At 41.1% G+C, this 16,070-nt stretch overlaps 1 protein-coding gene across 2 annotated transcripts; it reads right to left on the bottom strand.

The window, feature by feature from the left end:
• Positions 1-533: 533 nt before the first annotated feature.
• On the bottom strand, positions 534-11,943 carry dtnbp1b (dystrobrevin binding protein 1b). Of its 2 annotated transcripts, XM_087175618.1 has the most exons (5): positions 11,872-11,943; positions 11,593-11,754; positions 7,514-7,681; positions 3,800-3,943; positions 534-2,273 (listed from the first exon to the last, which is right to left on the bottom strand). In XM_087175618.1, the coding sequence occupies exons 2-5, from the start codon at positions 11,618-11,620 to the stop codon at positions 1,906-1,908; spliced, it is 708 nt and encodes a 235-aa protein (XP_087031744.1). In that variant the 5' UTR covers positions 11,621-11,754; positions 11,872-11,943; the 3' UTR covers positions 534-1,905. The 2 variants fall into 2 exon arrangements, with proteins under 2 accessions (XP_087031744.1, XP_087031745.1); XM_087175619.1 differs by lacking the exon at positions 11,872-11,943 and having other exon boundaries at positions 3,800-3,934; positions 11,593-11,862.
• Positions 11,944-16,070: the final 4,127 nt, after the last annotated feature.

Below are 16,070 nucleotides of genomic sequence, written 5' to 3'. Positions count from 1 at the left end.
GATATTAGAAGTGCTTTTCTGTTCATTTAACACAGGGCTTATCAGTCTATTCACTCGCCACATATTGTACATGCAAACTATTGGAGGGCCCTGTAGTTCTTCATAACCTTAATTAAAGTGCACTTGATTGAGCGTCACGCATCGACACCAGCTGTTTACTATTCACAGTGAACACTTTGACACGTCCACTCTCAGCCTTCAAATGCCATTTACTCTCAGCACAACACTAGTACTGCTTTTCCTTATTTTATAGTTGAAAAAACATTTAACTGTAATAATGAATATATACAAGGTAAAATATTCTCCAAGAGAAAAACTGCTGTATTTCAGAACCTTTCTTCGCTCCTGCTGAATCCCTCCATCCATCCATCCGTTCCCTCGCCGTGTCAGCTTTCCATTTGTAAAGAGCTCAGGCAGGACTGTAAATCAAGAGTGAGCGCACAGGGACTGTTAACATGCTCAAACCCTAAATCCTGCTCACATTTCACTCTTTAACTTGTTCCTGAAATGCTTAGATGAAAATTAAACAATGCTGGGGGAGAAACATTTATTACCAACAAGTCAGAAACTGTAGGCAGGGGAAAAGAAAGGAATGAGTAATGCTGTCACATTGCACAAAGGTCACCATTTCTGTACAAAAAAAAAAAAGAAAAAAGATCTGGATACAGTTAAACCTTCTGGGTGTCATCCAGTGCATAGCGCACAGTCCAAATATCAATTTGGTCCTAAGGAGAAGTTCGCCCAAATATTACTGGTAAAATGAATTCCAGAGGGCAACTCTCCTGCATGTGATTGTTTGTGTTAAATCATTGATATCCTGCTACCTGAACCCACTGCCAGGTGACGGCATGCCAGGGCGCAAAAGTATTATCTAATTGGTAGTATACATTTAAAATATTGCAGAATCTTGCGCAGCCAAAGGAATGCAAGAAGCTTTAGGGATTCAGCTTATACATAAAGTCCTGAAAAATTCATCCATGTGGCCCCTGCAGGTCATTAGTCCTAACTGTTCAGCATTAACTGTATTAAAGGGTCCGTTCACCCAATTTATGAATAGTCATGGTAGATTTTACTAGCACAGGTTTTGCAATATCAAAAAAAAAAAAGTTTATTTGGCGTAAGGACAAGAAAGAGAGGAAAAAAGGACGCAACAGAAACCGCACACGTCAAAACCCGGGAAACTATCTGCTCGTCTAGAGATAAGTGAGAAATTGTGATTTTTCAAAATTTGGGTGAATGGATCCTTTGAATGATCAAAGGTATACAACATTAAGAAAGTCCAAATTACACACACTTTTAGTGATTATAATCTTATTTTACTTAAAAATAAAATGTTATTAACCTGGCAGAGCTGGTGATAGCCTCTTCATTTTGGCAGGGATGTGGTAGTTCAAACCACCATCATATCTTTATGTTCTGCAGAGGTTTCACCAAAGTTCAGGTCATATAAGAACAGCACAGTGAATGCTAAAGTGTTAGCACATAGCCTGACAAGCAGCTACCTGAAAGGGACAAATGGATGATTTTAGGGTATGCTTGTTTATGTCCCTGTCACTGATCAGTAACAGGCATCTCCTGGTCTTAACATGCACAAACACAGAAACAGAATATTAGAGCATTCTCTGAATAATGCCAAACTATTAATGTGCATGTTAAGTCATTCAATGCTATTATGCTAAAGGGAACTCAAACCTATTTGACAGGATTCAATTAGAATTGAAAACTCAGTGGTGTTTTAAGGCAAGGTCATGTGGCAGTTAGTGCAACCTCAGTGTATTTTCTTTCATATACTTTTCTTCAGTATGAAAGGAATTTGAGAAGGAAGCCAATGTTGTTAGGTATCCGAGTTTGTTTTGGCAGCTCTGTATGTTTGTGTGTTTGTGTTTAAATCCAGTCCAGCTCTCCTCAAACCTTCTGCCTGCTCTCCTCACAGTCTTTGCTGGTATGGTCCTCTTGCTCCACCCTGTCCACCAGCGCTGTATCTGGGTGCACCTCGTCTTCATCCAGGGTCACCACCACCGGTGGCCGTCTCCGTCTTCCTCCTCCCCCCGATCCTCCTCCTCCAACACCACCACCTCCTCCTCCTCCTCCTCCTCCTCCTCCCCCTTGCTCAGTCTCCTCCTCATCATCCTCCTCATCATCCTCCCCGGCCTCCGTGTCCTGGCTGGCTGAGTCAGTGCAGGTGGATGAAAGGGAGGAAAGCTTGTGGCGTAGCTCAGCTTGGGTGGGAACCTGGAGACTGATCTCTGTGGTGAAGGACTCAACGTCAGGACCTAAGGGAAAGAGGAGTCAATTAGATAACTTCAGACTTTGGGGTTAATTACATGTCAAATCAATAGAAATCCCAAGAATAAAAAAATGAATTGAGATTTTTTACATAATCTGTACAACTGAGCATTTCTCCTATGGAGCATGGTGCCAAAGATCAAGCCAGATTACATGGAATTCAACACAGACCAACAATACCACAAGGACGGATCAAACACAATGTCTTAAATACACAATGAGAACCAAACAGGGGAAACATCATTGGATAATTAATAAATAGAATAAGGATAAGGAGTAAGGGGTGGAGACAGATGTAAGGAACAGATGCACATGGCAATATAAACAAAACATCATGTGTGTAAGTAAACAAAAATCCAAGCAAACAGAGGAAGGAAACAAACACCCAAACCTGTGAAAACCATGTTTGATACCTTAATACAGTTTGGTTCAATGTACAAACTTGTTATTTATTACATTTATGTATTTTGTACATTTACTAGTTAAAACATGTTCTTTTCAGTGGTATGATTGCTTTTAGGGTAGATTTTGTCATATATTGGCATTATGCACAGGTGTGAAAACCTTTTTTTCTTTTTCCATTTTTAATGCCTCATAAATCAAAAATGTTTCAGACTTGCACCTGTTTGCTATGAAAGCACTATAACATGAGGATTATATAGAGACATTTAAAAGCTCTTCTGTGGCTCAGTGTGAAGATAGAGTGGGCTCCAAAACACAACATAATTTTTTCATAGAATTTTCAGCAAGTCATAACTTTGCAAATATGCAGCTATGGACCAATCATTTTAGAGGTTAAAGACATAAAGCATGAACCAAATCAAAGACGGTCTGTCGGGAGGTCTCTGTTCATTTGACATTGAATGACCCCTTGGTTTAAAAGATAAGATACATACCAGCATTGGTTGGTAGGATGGTAGGTAGGTGGATAAATAATTCTGCTGTTGTTCTGGCAGATACACACTCCTCTCGTGTTAATGGTTTGTATCAGTCTGTGGGGAATTGTATCCTTTTCTCTTAAAAACCCTAAACAATTCTTTTATTTATTATTATTCATTATTTATTTGATATCTCAGGCCTACAGCTGCAAAGAAAAGCAGAGATCTTTGGATCTGTTCAAGTTGTTGGAATTACCTCATAGCTTTTGTTTAAATTTGCTAGAATTTTGTCCAAGCTCACTTGCCGACTGATGTGAAATATAGCAGATATTTGCATTAGAGTTGCAGTTGGTTATTTTTAGACAAAGACGAGCTGTCAGCGAGACACTGTAGGTCGTTCACTGTAAAAAGAAATTTCCCAAGCAGATGTGGATAGATGGTGTTGGTGCATCACATCTAAACATTATGCTTGTCACTCTTCTGAGTCACATGCTTCATCTCATTCTTTGATACGACTTAGCTGTAGAAAGTTATTTTAGATCTGTAATTAAATGTTGTCTGTGCATTATTATTATTTAAAATTGTGTGTGTGTGTGTGTGTGTGTGTGTGTGTGTGTGTGTGTGTGTTCACCTACCTGTGACAGGTGATGCAGCGCTGTTGTCCTCTCCCCCAGAGTGCAGAAACACATCCAGGGCCTCGTGGTCAGACATATCCATCAGATCCATCTGCTCCAGCATGTCCACGTTCACCTCCATGGATGACATGCTTCCTATTGGCCCTAGATACAACATGGGACAACGAGTTATTAGCTTCACACGAGACTGGAGCGTTCAGAAGGCAGCAGCAAGGGGCTGAGTCCAGGAAGAGAGGCGCTTTTTATTTCACTCCAAAATTTGCCAAGCAGAAGCAAATGGGCACATTGAAGCTGATGGCATTTGAAATGGGTAAGCTTGTGCACATGGAAGATTTTGTTTACCTTATGATCCAAAGCATTACCATAAATAATGGATTGGCAGGTGTCACTGTGTGTAGGAAGCTGTGTATGAAGGCGACAAGCAACACCTACAATATCATTAAAAGGATAGATTCTCATTTTTTCAAGTTTATCTTAATATTTGCACGCCCACATGTACATTGAAAGAGCAATTAGTCACTGCACAGTCCAAAGAAGACACAAAGAGTAACTTTGGTTGATACGTACTTGATTTAACTAATTTGTCTTTCTCCCTCACCACTTACATTGGTATTGCATGAGGAAGGGAAATTTTCACAGCCAGGGTGGAGAGGAGGAACAACTGCAACACTCTTGATGTACATACGGGCATGGTGAGCGGTGCTTTAAGACAGACATGAAAAAATATGAACTCGTCCTTTAAGTGGACAGATTTCAGCTGAGATATAAAGAAGTCAAAGGTGCATATCTCCTTTTTGCCGGTTAAAAATAATGGGATGACCCTTAAGAGGTGAATGATGCTAAGTGATGAACCCACCTGTACGTTTCAAGCCTTGGCTTCTGTAAAACACCTTAAAATTGCATTAATATACAATGGAACGAAAGGTTGACCAATGAAGCCAGAACCAGTCCATTAAGTGAGTTTGGAACATTTAGAAGCAACAACAATACAATACAGAGAACAAGTGAAAACCAGACAGACTGAACTTAAATGAATGTTATATTCAGCATGACAGTGATTGTATTGTGTTTGATTCTAAATTATCCCCTTAACTTTTCTGACATGTGACGAGGCAAAGGAAGAAAGCCAACTCAACACACCCAACCAGTCTCTTATTTTCTCTATGAATGTGGCTGAACTAGCATTAAAACTGGCAAATTATCTTCTTGTTTAATAGGCAGGAAAGTACAATATCATTGGAAACCCTGCTACACGCCAGCTCATACATTAACTACCACAGTCCTGGATTCACCACCTTGCAGGGGTACAACCCCCCCACCCCCCAGCCTGTTCACTATCATTTGATGTGCTGCATGCGTCACAAACAGCCAGTCAGTGCACTGTGGGGATGGAAGGAGGGGAGCGCAGGGTGGGTGGGTGGGGGTTAGCTTTGCGAGCATAAAAGGAAGAAGGGAAATGATTGGCCGGAGCACAGCAGTGAGAAAAGATGCCATTGGCTCCCATACCTCAAGGAAATGAGGAGAGCAGAGGAAGGCGGCACAGGGAGGGAGAGCAGAAGAGAGAGTGAAGAGAGAGAGAAAGAAGGGGAGTATTATTTCACAAGGAGACTGCCCCCAAAAGTCTCCCTGTCCTTACAACAGCAACACACATCACAAAAATCATCACACACACACACACACGCGCGCGCACACACACGAGGGTCATATTTTCAGAGGCCTCAACTTTGGCAATTCATCTGAATGTCCACAGATGTATTTTACAAACATATAAACTGATTCTAAAAGCATAAACACAAAAACCTAAAAGAAAGAAACGCATATACACAAACAAATGGAGATGTTGTATATTTAACTTACACACATAAAATCGCTCCTGCACACACATTCTCTTCTTTCTCTGTGGAGACAGCAGTGTTTTCTGTGACACATCTTCGGAGAAACAAGGGTCTAATGCTCACTAATGACTCCTCAGTATGCAGCCTCTTCTCATATGTATTTCCATATCTCGCCTGTCAGCTATGCAATTACCACCACACAGCAGCTATTCAGCCTCATAAAACATAGGATGGAGGATGTTGACTCAGTTTTCAGCCCCAAATGGAGCTGTGTTTCCAGCACATGAACAAAAATAAACAAATGTGTGTGCACGCACACACACGCACACAAACACAAAATCATGTATACATATATACACACACACACACACAAATACCTAAACCAACACTGTGGTTGTGTTGTAAAAATCTTGGTCCAGAAAGCACTGCATTGAGAACATTATTTCCATGTGACTGCCTCTAACATGTTCTTCTTTTAACCCCACTATGACCTTGCTAAAAGGTTCTCCTGCTGGGAAGGACTGTTTTTGCCTGCAGTGAGATTACAGAGTATATATATATGTGTGTGTGTGTGTGTGTGTGTGTGTGTGTGTGTGTGTGTGTGTGTGTGTGTGTGTGTGTGTGAGAATTTGTACCCTTGAGACCGTCTTTTGATGGCTCAGTGGCTTATGACATCCTCAGCCCTTTCTCTCTCTTCCTTGACAGTTTCCTCTTGGTTTAATTCTGTCTTTCTCTCCCCTCTTTCTCAGTGTCCCCCCGCTGTATTTTTGCTCCTCAGTGGCGCCGCCCTGCTGTACATATTTGTGGCTGTGTGGAGGAAAATGACTTGCAGTGTGCCGAGTAATTCAGCTCTCACATAGTGGACCTTATTTTCAGATGTGTTTCACCAGAATAATAATTCAAGCCTCCTCTGTAAATGAATGCAATCACTCTTAAAGCAATTATGACGAATCCGTCTGCTGTGGATTTTTGTCTTGAAGCCCACGTTAGTCTCTGGTCTGTGAATCACATCATTTGACATGTGAAGCCGAAATGTAAACATCTCCACTTTGTTTTTACCATGAATGAATGGTGGACACGCATAATTCTAACTAATCTCTGGATAATGAACTGTGAAAATTTCACTCACTGCATCTCACTCCATCCTATGGTGATTGTTTTCGTCATAGGGTTCATTATAAAAAACACAGATTGATAAAAAGCCATTTTGAGTGACAGTGAAGTCTCTTGCATTCTCTCCCTCTCCTGTCTTTAAATCTCTCTTTCCTCACTGCTCTACAATCCTCTCTAATAAGCCATTTCCAGAGGATTAAGTGAGGAGGACAGATGAGTAAAAGAAGAAGAAAAATCACATTACAAACGCTGGGCCTGATAGAGCCCAATACATCTTCCAGTGCAGGTTATATCTCTTTTGCAGTCCCTCATTTCAGCACATCCTTTGGGTATTTCAGCACAGACTTTTGGCAGCAATACATGGGGTAAACTGGAGCAGGATTCTATTACATTCCCAGTGGAAATCTACATATGGTGGTGGCATTTTTCAAAGTAATGGCTCTGCTTGTGTATTTAGCAACAGGCTCTCAGAGTGTGGAGCCTCGCTGCAGAAAGCTATTATGGCTCAATCTTGTGATATGCAGTTGAAGTGTGGAGGTTTCAGTTGATGGTATCAGAAGTCTGGAATTAATTCATTTGAATGCTGGATGGCTTTGCATTCACCCTTGAATAGGTTACAGATACCATTACCTAAACCTCGACCCCTCAACATTTTCCTTTCAACTCTGCAGGCGTCAGATCACAAGAAATGCTAAATTTCAAGCTGTTTGAATATAATCACAGACTGCGACCTCTGAGAAGAACTTCACCCACTCCTCCTCCTCACCTCTCCTCTCAGCGATCTGCAGGTAGCCAGTAGATAGGTACTGCTCCATGTCTTGCTGGAAGGCCTCCTCAAAGAACTTTTGCCTGTCTTTCAGCTTGACCTGGGGGGGCGGGACCCCTCCCTGTTCCGCCCCCGGGACTCTCTGTGGGTGCTCTGCATCCAGCTCCACTATAAGACACAACAGAAGTAAGTTTTTAAAGCGTCACTATGTAACTTTTACTAAAGTGCTATTTATGAGATAAAGGTAAATACACAGTGCAAGAGTAGCACAAGTAGAAAACAATCAAGTCAATCAGGTCAGTGTACTGACACAGTTATGTCTATTTTACATTATTTATCTAAAGCTTGCTAAAATAGTTTGTGGTCATACCAGACCAAGTGGGACTGTAGCAGCAAAACCCAAGTGTACTGAATTGAGCAATGCGTTTTATGGCTAATGAATTCAACTTGTCATTTCTAAAAAGAACAATGTGTTATTTCTTCTTTCAAAAGTTACCTCACACACTCTTTACATTTGGAATCAAGTTTATTGCAATATCTGAACATCTAAAAAAGTTTAAAACCTGGACAAACCACCAAAGTCCAGTAAAATTTTCATTGGCTCGAGGTCTGGCTGCTGTCCACTAAATTTCATAGAAATCTGCTCAAAACACCGATAGCAAAACGTAAATAAGAAAAACAATGCACTTTAATTGAGATAATTTTTTGAATCAAGCCCAAGGCTTAATTTACCTAACTTACATTTATACAAATGATCCAAATGCTGGTTCAATTGCATTGTGAGCTGACATTAATGACTCTTTCAGATAGGAGGCGGCCAAACTCATCCTCCACAGGCCAGGCTCAACCTTTACTGAAACAGAGCGACGTGGAGCTGAATGCTCACATATTCTGCAATTCTCTTGGCATTCAATAAGTCAGTGCTGTCTCTCGTTGGTTGCACAGAAGGAACCACACTCAGTGAAGTCTCACTCATACAACCCCCTCTGCTGCTAGCACTTAAGTAGACCATGCTTCATCTCCTGCTGTCTGAATCCTCAAGTTGTGCTGTGGCATTAAAGTGGCTGCGATGATGTCAAGAAAAACTCTTGACTGCTATGTTTTTGAATTTCAGGATTATAAGGTCATTCAGTGATTAGTTTGGCCTATAAATTGGGTCTGTTAGATACTGAATGTTTGGCTTTGCACTGTTAAATGGCCTTGTATTTTATTTGGAACATGCAATTATTTTGAAAAACTTCTGCAAAACATCCATTGGTAGCATAAAAACAAGGGGATGATTTAATATGCTGCACAGCAATTCTTAGATGTCACTGGCCTTGACAGGGAAGTTCCTGGATTCTAATTGGTTGAGGCAGGACTCTGGGACTGTGATTGGTCTCATCACTGCACTTACCCCTGTCCTGGTGGTTTAAGATGTCTGGGCAGTCTGTATGGACAGGTCAGGAGAGGGAGGAGCATATTCAAAAGACGGGGTGATAGATAACATGACCCTGTGGTGTGTGTGTGTGTGTGTGTGTGTGTGTGTGTGTGTGTGTGTGTGTGTGTGTGTGTGTGTGTGTGTCTGAGCACGGCTGCAGCCTGGAGTCTTGGACGGGCTGTCTCTTCACTTCTCTCATCTCCCTCTGATAGACGACAGCATTATATAAAACCCCTCGCTGACACTAACTACTGTGGCAAGAGCCAGGCCGCTACAAATAAAATGTCTGATGTGACCTGTATCTTTGATCCTGGTTTAATATGGACGAAAAAAAAAAAAAACATCCAATTTAGGGAATGATGGTTTAAAAAGATGTCCTGTCAATGTGAATTTACTTCTGTTTGTTTTCTCTCAACAAAATAAGTCACGAATGTCATATCCTCTCTTCCACTGTTCAAAGCTTATTGAAAGTCTGTTAAAATTGCTCAGCACTGCTGGTTTTGCAACACTGACGTCAATTTGCAGCATTTCATGTAACTGAGGAATTCCTTGAGAGCTGCTCACTTTTCAGGTTTGACATATTTACTACTGCTAAGGCAGAAGTAAAAAAAAACAAAAAACATTGCATTTTCTGTCTTGATAATAAAAACAATGGTTAAAGTATGTCAGCATATACACAGCATCCTACAGTACAAAAAAAACATTCAGATGTTTGACTGATTGGCGACAGAGCCACACACCTACATACGTCAGTGGTTGGTGCAATTTGAACATTAGCTCCTTGTGACCTTTTGCATTTACATCCTAGGATATATTGTGCTTGCTTGTCTTACACAGCTCTGCACCATTGTCTGCTTCTCCTCTATGTTCACCAGCCCCCCAAAATCAATACACTGCTTGAGGAGTGTTAACTCCAATGCAGGATCAGAGGGTGGGCACTCTCACACAGACCAGAGTCCAGATAAAACAGACTGGGTCCTAAAGGGGCTTGCAGCAGATGGGCGCGCACGCACGCGCACACGCGCACACGCGCACACGCACACACGCACACACACACACACACACACACACACACACACACACACACACACACACACAGAACAGAACAATGAGGTCCCAGCAGTGCTCATTCATGACAAACATCACACCACCAGCCCTTGGTGACATTGAAAAGAAAAGCTCTCTCTCTCTCTCTGTCATTCTTCACTCAGTGTCCAATTTATCGCCTTAATCTGACCTGCCATCTTTTTCTCTATCCCCCCCCCCCCCGAATCAGCCCCTCCCTCGCTGTTGGCTGGTGGGTGTGTGTTTATGTGGATGTCTTGTTGAGACTACTCTATTAGATTAGGGGCCTCAGGGAAGCTTTGTTCAGATTGTGAAGCATTGTGTGGGGTCAGTATCAGGGGATGGAGAGGGAGTAAGGGACAAACAGAGCAGTGAGTTTAGTTATAATTAGAGCTTGTGGACAGACAGCATTAACGACAGAGTTAGATGCTCTCTTTGTCTCTAATCTAATTCTAAATCCTATATTAGCCTTCACTGTCTTTTTATTTAGACTATGAACCCATGCATGTATGTCCATTCGTCTGTCTGCCTGTCTCAATGCGCAAACCTGCCCTTCCTTTTTCCATCAAATCTACATACAAACAGATGTGAGAGTTTCCAAGGAAGCCACCTGCTTCCCAGACATGAAAACAATTGAACAAAAGTTCAGTGTTTTCAAATACATCCCCAAAACACAATGCTTGTTAACCTAAGCAAGACATTAAGCATTGGCAAGAACGGTTTACAGTATGTCAGTATTCCCATCAAACACTTTACCTTTAATGTTAAAGAGTAGTTTTTATCATTCTCGGCTTCGTTAAAATATAAAAACTGTCGTATAAATGTCTCATTTTATGGCACCTCTTTTCTCACTAATCTCTCCTCCCTCCCCCTTCCTTCTCTTGGTCTTTTCTTTATCATCATCTACCAGATAACCATATCCTACCACGCACGTTACTGTAGGGGGTATTTTTAGCTCTGGCTCATATTTAGCCTGCAGGATTAAGTTTGTGCTGATGACTTAAGTGTAAGAGCAAAAGTCGTTAAGTCTAAGAATTTCTACCGTTACAGGCCTCGCTGCAAGCACTGCTTCGTACAGCTTCATACAGCTTCACAGACATACCTTCAGATTCACTTGAGTGCACACGTAGAGTTGTAAACACACTACACCAACCCACAAACGCTCACACAGCCTCACAAAACAGTCTATTACACACTTGTATGGCATGATTCATTCTGTACAATTGTGAATACACGCTGACACACACACACACACTCACACACACACACACATCTGGTGATGTTTCATAGGCGCAAAGGCAATTGTATCATTAGTCATGAAGATGACGTCAAATTAATTAATTTTTTTCAATTACAAAGGGTTTTTAATGGCCAAACTTGACTAGAAAAGCTGCCACAATCTAAAAGTGAAGCGCCTCTGCTAAAATGAACACAGAGAGGAATTTCGTTTCATGAGGAAAAAGACGTTTGAATGATCACAGAGTCTCTGGCTGTGAACTTCCAGTCACAGTTGTGCTTTTAAAATGAAGACGAAATATTTTCAACTGAACACATTTTACAGTTAAAACATGAATTGAAAATTCTCGTGTACTACCTGAGTTTGTATTTCCTTCAATCATCATGTAGTCCAAAAAAAAGTGTTATTGTCCCCTCACAACTGTTTTTTAAATCTTTTTTTGTTTTTTTTGTTTCAGATGCTCAGCAGATGACAGTGTTGTGTTGTCTGCGCTCCTCCTCACCTCTCTGCTGTGTGACCCTGAACCCCAGGGGAAATAAAAAGAACATAAATAACATTAAATAATCTTGTTCGGCTTGTTCAGACGGCTATTTGTGCAGACGGATCAATATGAAATGAGACTCTTAATGTAATTACACTCATATCTGTTTTCAGCGGCAGAGACTCGACTGATGTGTGCTCTACAAATGCAGGAAGCAGAACCCACAGGAAAAGGGCTGGTGTGTGTGTGTGTGTGTGTGTGTGTGTGTGTGTGTGTCCACATGCACGTGCGTTTGCCTGATGTGTGGTTGATCATACATCTGTTTTTTTTGTGTGTTTTTTTTTTTAAATAATTTCATATACAAACATAATAAATAAGCAGAGAACCATTTACCTGCTTATGAACTTTGCTTTTAACTGTCATTAAATTGTAGTATACATTTTATTTGCTTTGTGTTTACAAGTGTGTGTAAAGCAGAACTGTGAATGTTCTTTTATATGGCATGTAAATGTTTGTCTATATATAGAAGCGCGGAGACCAAACCTGAAAGAAACTGTCTGCAGCTGAAAAGTAAGAGAGGAAACTAAGGGCAATTCAAAAGCTCGAGTTGAATCGAGCTTTTGAATCAAGATTCGAGATTAGATTCTTTAGGTATAGAGAATACTGCATTTAGAGCATTGACAGATTCCATTTAAGTGACAGTAAATAACAAGTCGCACTAAAAGCCTCCTTTTCAAATGGAAATATGTCTGTTTAGAAGTCGTTAACAGCCATTCAAGTCACTGCAGGTTCACAGTCATTTACACATAGTGTACTTCACATATCAGGTGCTGTGCCAATGGAGAGAAAGATGGATGGATGGATGGATGGATGGATGGATGGATGGATGTACCAGTGGACTAGTTTGCCTTTAATGCCCACCAAAGGCCTGGGACTAGAGCCAGCGCTTGTGTGCGTGCAGACAGTATTAGACATGTAACGGTCCTCTGATACTATGTGTGCATGTGAGAGAGAAAGACAGAGCAGTACACAGAAAGACAGAGAGAGAGAGAGGGGGATTCCCAGTGATATGCAGTAAATGTTTCCATCTGTGTGTCATTCCTGGAGAAATAGATGACAAGAAGACAGGGACATGGTCAGAGGGTGTGACCTTCAAGTCAAAGCTGAAGATGTCACAAAATCTCAAACACTCTGAAATGCAGTGTGTTTAAGTCAAGGTCTGAAAACATCCCAGCATTTTACTTATTTAGAATTTGTCAACAAAATCTGTCTGTGGCATTTTTCCAGTATGGATGAAACACTAATACTCATTCCTCATGAGTCCAAATGATCTTCTTTTCCCTACTTTGATTAAGGCTCAAACAATCCATCCACGATCTTGTTATAGCTGTTTCATACACTTTACATCACACTGACTCACCAAACAGATCAAACATTCAATATCTGATATAAAATGCCCCCCTTGTTCAGGCCGTCACTTTAAATTAGCTGCCTGGTCTCAGATGGATTTGTTTCTGTTTGCTTATAAAGGCCTAATATTTCATTCTGAGACAGCAGCGCGCAGCCTGAAGACCAAGAGGCAGGTTTGACAGTGGAGACAGCCACTGCTTCTTCTTCTTAAGCCCTGCTCACTCAGTCGTGGTATTTTTAGATTCTGTCCGCCTCGCTGTATATCTCTCAAGTGCTCAGGTTTCCTCCATAGGCAGCCCCCGTGCTGTAAATAACACACACACACACACACGCACACACACGCACACACACACACACACACTTCTTCCTCTCTGTCACATGCACAGCCCCGTCACAGTTAGTGTCATGTTAAGTGACAAATATGCATAATACAGAAACTGTGTATCCCAGGGGGACTGAATGATCTCCTTTGTGATATGCATATATATGAAACATACTCAAGCATGCACCGGGGACCAGGCACATTACACATAAAAACAAAGCAGGAGTGAGTCATTATTTTGGCTGAAGTGTGACTTAGCAGTGTATTCTCGAGAATGAACCATCCAGTCATTTATCTGTGTTCCTGAGTGTTATCTTCTAATGACTTTTAGTGGCTGCTGAGAGGCACAAGAGTCACTTTACTGGATAAACTAAATGTGCGTATAGCTATGGGTACACACATGCACACACACTGTTGGCCTTACAGCGACTTCACACTCATCGTCAAACCGATCATCCTCACGCTCTGTGGCTCACTGACACACACACACACACACACACACGCACCCACGCACGCACGCACGCACGCACGCACGCACGCACACACGCACACACGCACACACACAGAAGTGGCACTTTCTGTTCTTACTTCATGGTCTCTAACACCCGTCTGTCATCACTGTTTGTTGAACTGCAGCGGCGGCAGCTTCCTGAGGTTTCTGTCTTTTCAGGCTGCAATGCATCAGCTTTCAAGAGTTCAAGCATTCACACAATCACTCACTAACGCCTGCAAAGCTGGAAGACAGCTGGTACAACATCTGAATTAGTATTCAGCTCAAGAAAACAAAATCATTCTGTTACCGTATTACTCCACGTCACTGGCGCATTTTAAATCTAATCTTAAGCCTCCCACTGCCTTCTAGCATTTCAGTGTTATTGCTCTACTTTGTAGTATGAGTTTGTTTTCTTAAGAACTCTTGCCCTGGGGATCCGAGATTTAAACTGCAACTACAGTTATTTGTGTCTTTGTTGAATAAAGTGACATTTTCAAGAGTAAAACTAATACAGTAGCTTTCTGGAAAATTGAGTAAAAAATGTTCCACACTTCTAGGTTTACTTTGTTCTAATTTGCATTGAAACAATAAACCTATTTGAACTTAATTGCAAAATTCAGATTCAGACAGAAACCCTGTGTAAATGTAATGAGCCATTTGTGGAGATGCTCTTGAGACTAAAAGAAGACAGAGGAAAATGGCTGTGAGGTTTGTGGCCTGCACTCTTAACTGAATGTCCTTTTGATTTAGTATAGAATATGATTATGAATATGTCAGCTTTATTTTTCCTACTTTTTCTTTATCAGAGAAACATTTTACCTTCAGACTGAGCATTTTGGCCATCTTGATTGAATGAACTAAGCTGTGGGTGTTATGACAAATACAATCACAAAACAGAAACTAGAATCCCTTTAACAGTTCACATCTACAGATTAACAACTGATTAACTAATCTGTTTTATTCTCTTATTGTGTAAATATTCATGCTAAGTCTTATTTCCAGTTTTCCCCTTCCACAAGCTAAAACACAGTTGTCCAGCGGAGGTATTTAAAACATTTACAGTGAATGTGTCTCCGCTGAATGTGGCAGTGTAGTGGTGTACAAATCACAATTGTCACTTTATGTGCCAAGCATTCACGGCTGGCAAGCAGGCAGAAACTAGTTTTCAATGGTCAGTAATATAATGTGTTTGCTGTGATGTGGCAGTAATTGATGGGCATCTAATGAGGGGCCTCACTGAGAGGAAATGAATACGATAAAATACTGAGAACACTAAAATAACACAGAGAGTTTTACATTTACTACTGATCTATGTGACTGACTACAAGATATTATTGAGTCAGATATCCGTCTGTAATGGAGATATGGTGAGTGGTGATTTTTAGTTAGACTTCAAACACCAAGACTGTCAGTAACCATCATCCAATTTGAGTAGGAGTCACGCATTACACTACACGTGTAACCAGGCAACTGCGCACCAACATGTAAGGCAAAGCTCAGTAGGAGGGCCCCTCACTCCCTGCTAAGTCATGCACAGTGTGAACACCACCAGAGGATAGAACATTTTTCATCTCAAATTACGACTTATTACATGTTAAAAGATACCATACAGCTTCAGAGACTCCATACAAGACGAAGTAGCCCATTAGACAACATTTCCAGATATGAAGGCATTTAGCTAAAGCATCAAAACAACAAGCTGCCAGTGTTATTCACCTGGTTTACCCTCTGTCAATTAGTCACACGAAAAGAACACATGGATAGATGGACATAAATTGCTTAGACAGGCTGGAACACACACACACACGTTAATTGATAGAGCGGATGGGTCACGGCCAGGCCTTGAAGCAAATCAGAGGTGTCAGCTCACTGTCTGACCATTCGCAGCAGACGACTGTACAGTGGGATTAGGAATGTACCAATAAGATGTGAGAGGGGTGAAGGTCATAACTATGTGACCAATGTGAGGTTTGAAACCTCAGAGTGTGTTTAGATGAGGCTGAACATGTGCTGATTTCTTCTAAAAATGTGACAACTCTGTGTGATTATATTATGCTCTCTAATATTTGCTATCATCATTATTGTCAACTATTCTATTAAAATTCATGATAGTGAAAAATGTAACCCTA

This window comes from Seriola lalandi, unplaced genomic scaffold (genome assembly GCF_002814215.2).
Source record: "Seriola lalandi dorsalis isolate HSWRI2012SDOR001 ecotype SW California unplaced genomic scaffold, Sedor1 jcf7180002054476, whole genome shotgun sequence".
In the NCBI taxonomy this organism is placed as follows: domain Eukaryota; kingdom Metazoa; phylum Chordata; class Actinopteri; order Carangiformes; family Carangidae; genus Seriola; species Seriola lalandi.
Note: the sequence above shows the minus strand (reverse complement) of the source record. Positions and strands in the feature narration are given on the sequence as shown.

Coding starts and splice junctions, on each gene's coding strand:
- dtnbp1b (XM_087175618.1), bottom strand. CDS start 11,620: ATGATGATTGAAGGAAATACAAACTCAG. Junction 3,944..7,513: donor GCAGATCGCTGAGAGGAGAG/GTGAGGAGGAGG, acceptor TGTTGTATCTAG/GGCCAATAGGAAGCATGTCA. Junction 2,274..3,799: donor CGCTGCATCACCTGTCACAG/GTAGGTGAACAC, acceptor TCTTTCCCTTAG/GTCCTGACGTTGAGTCCTTC.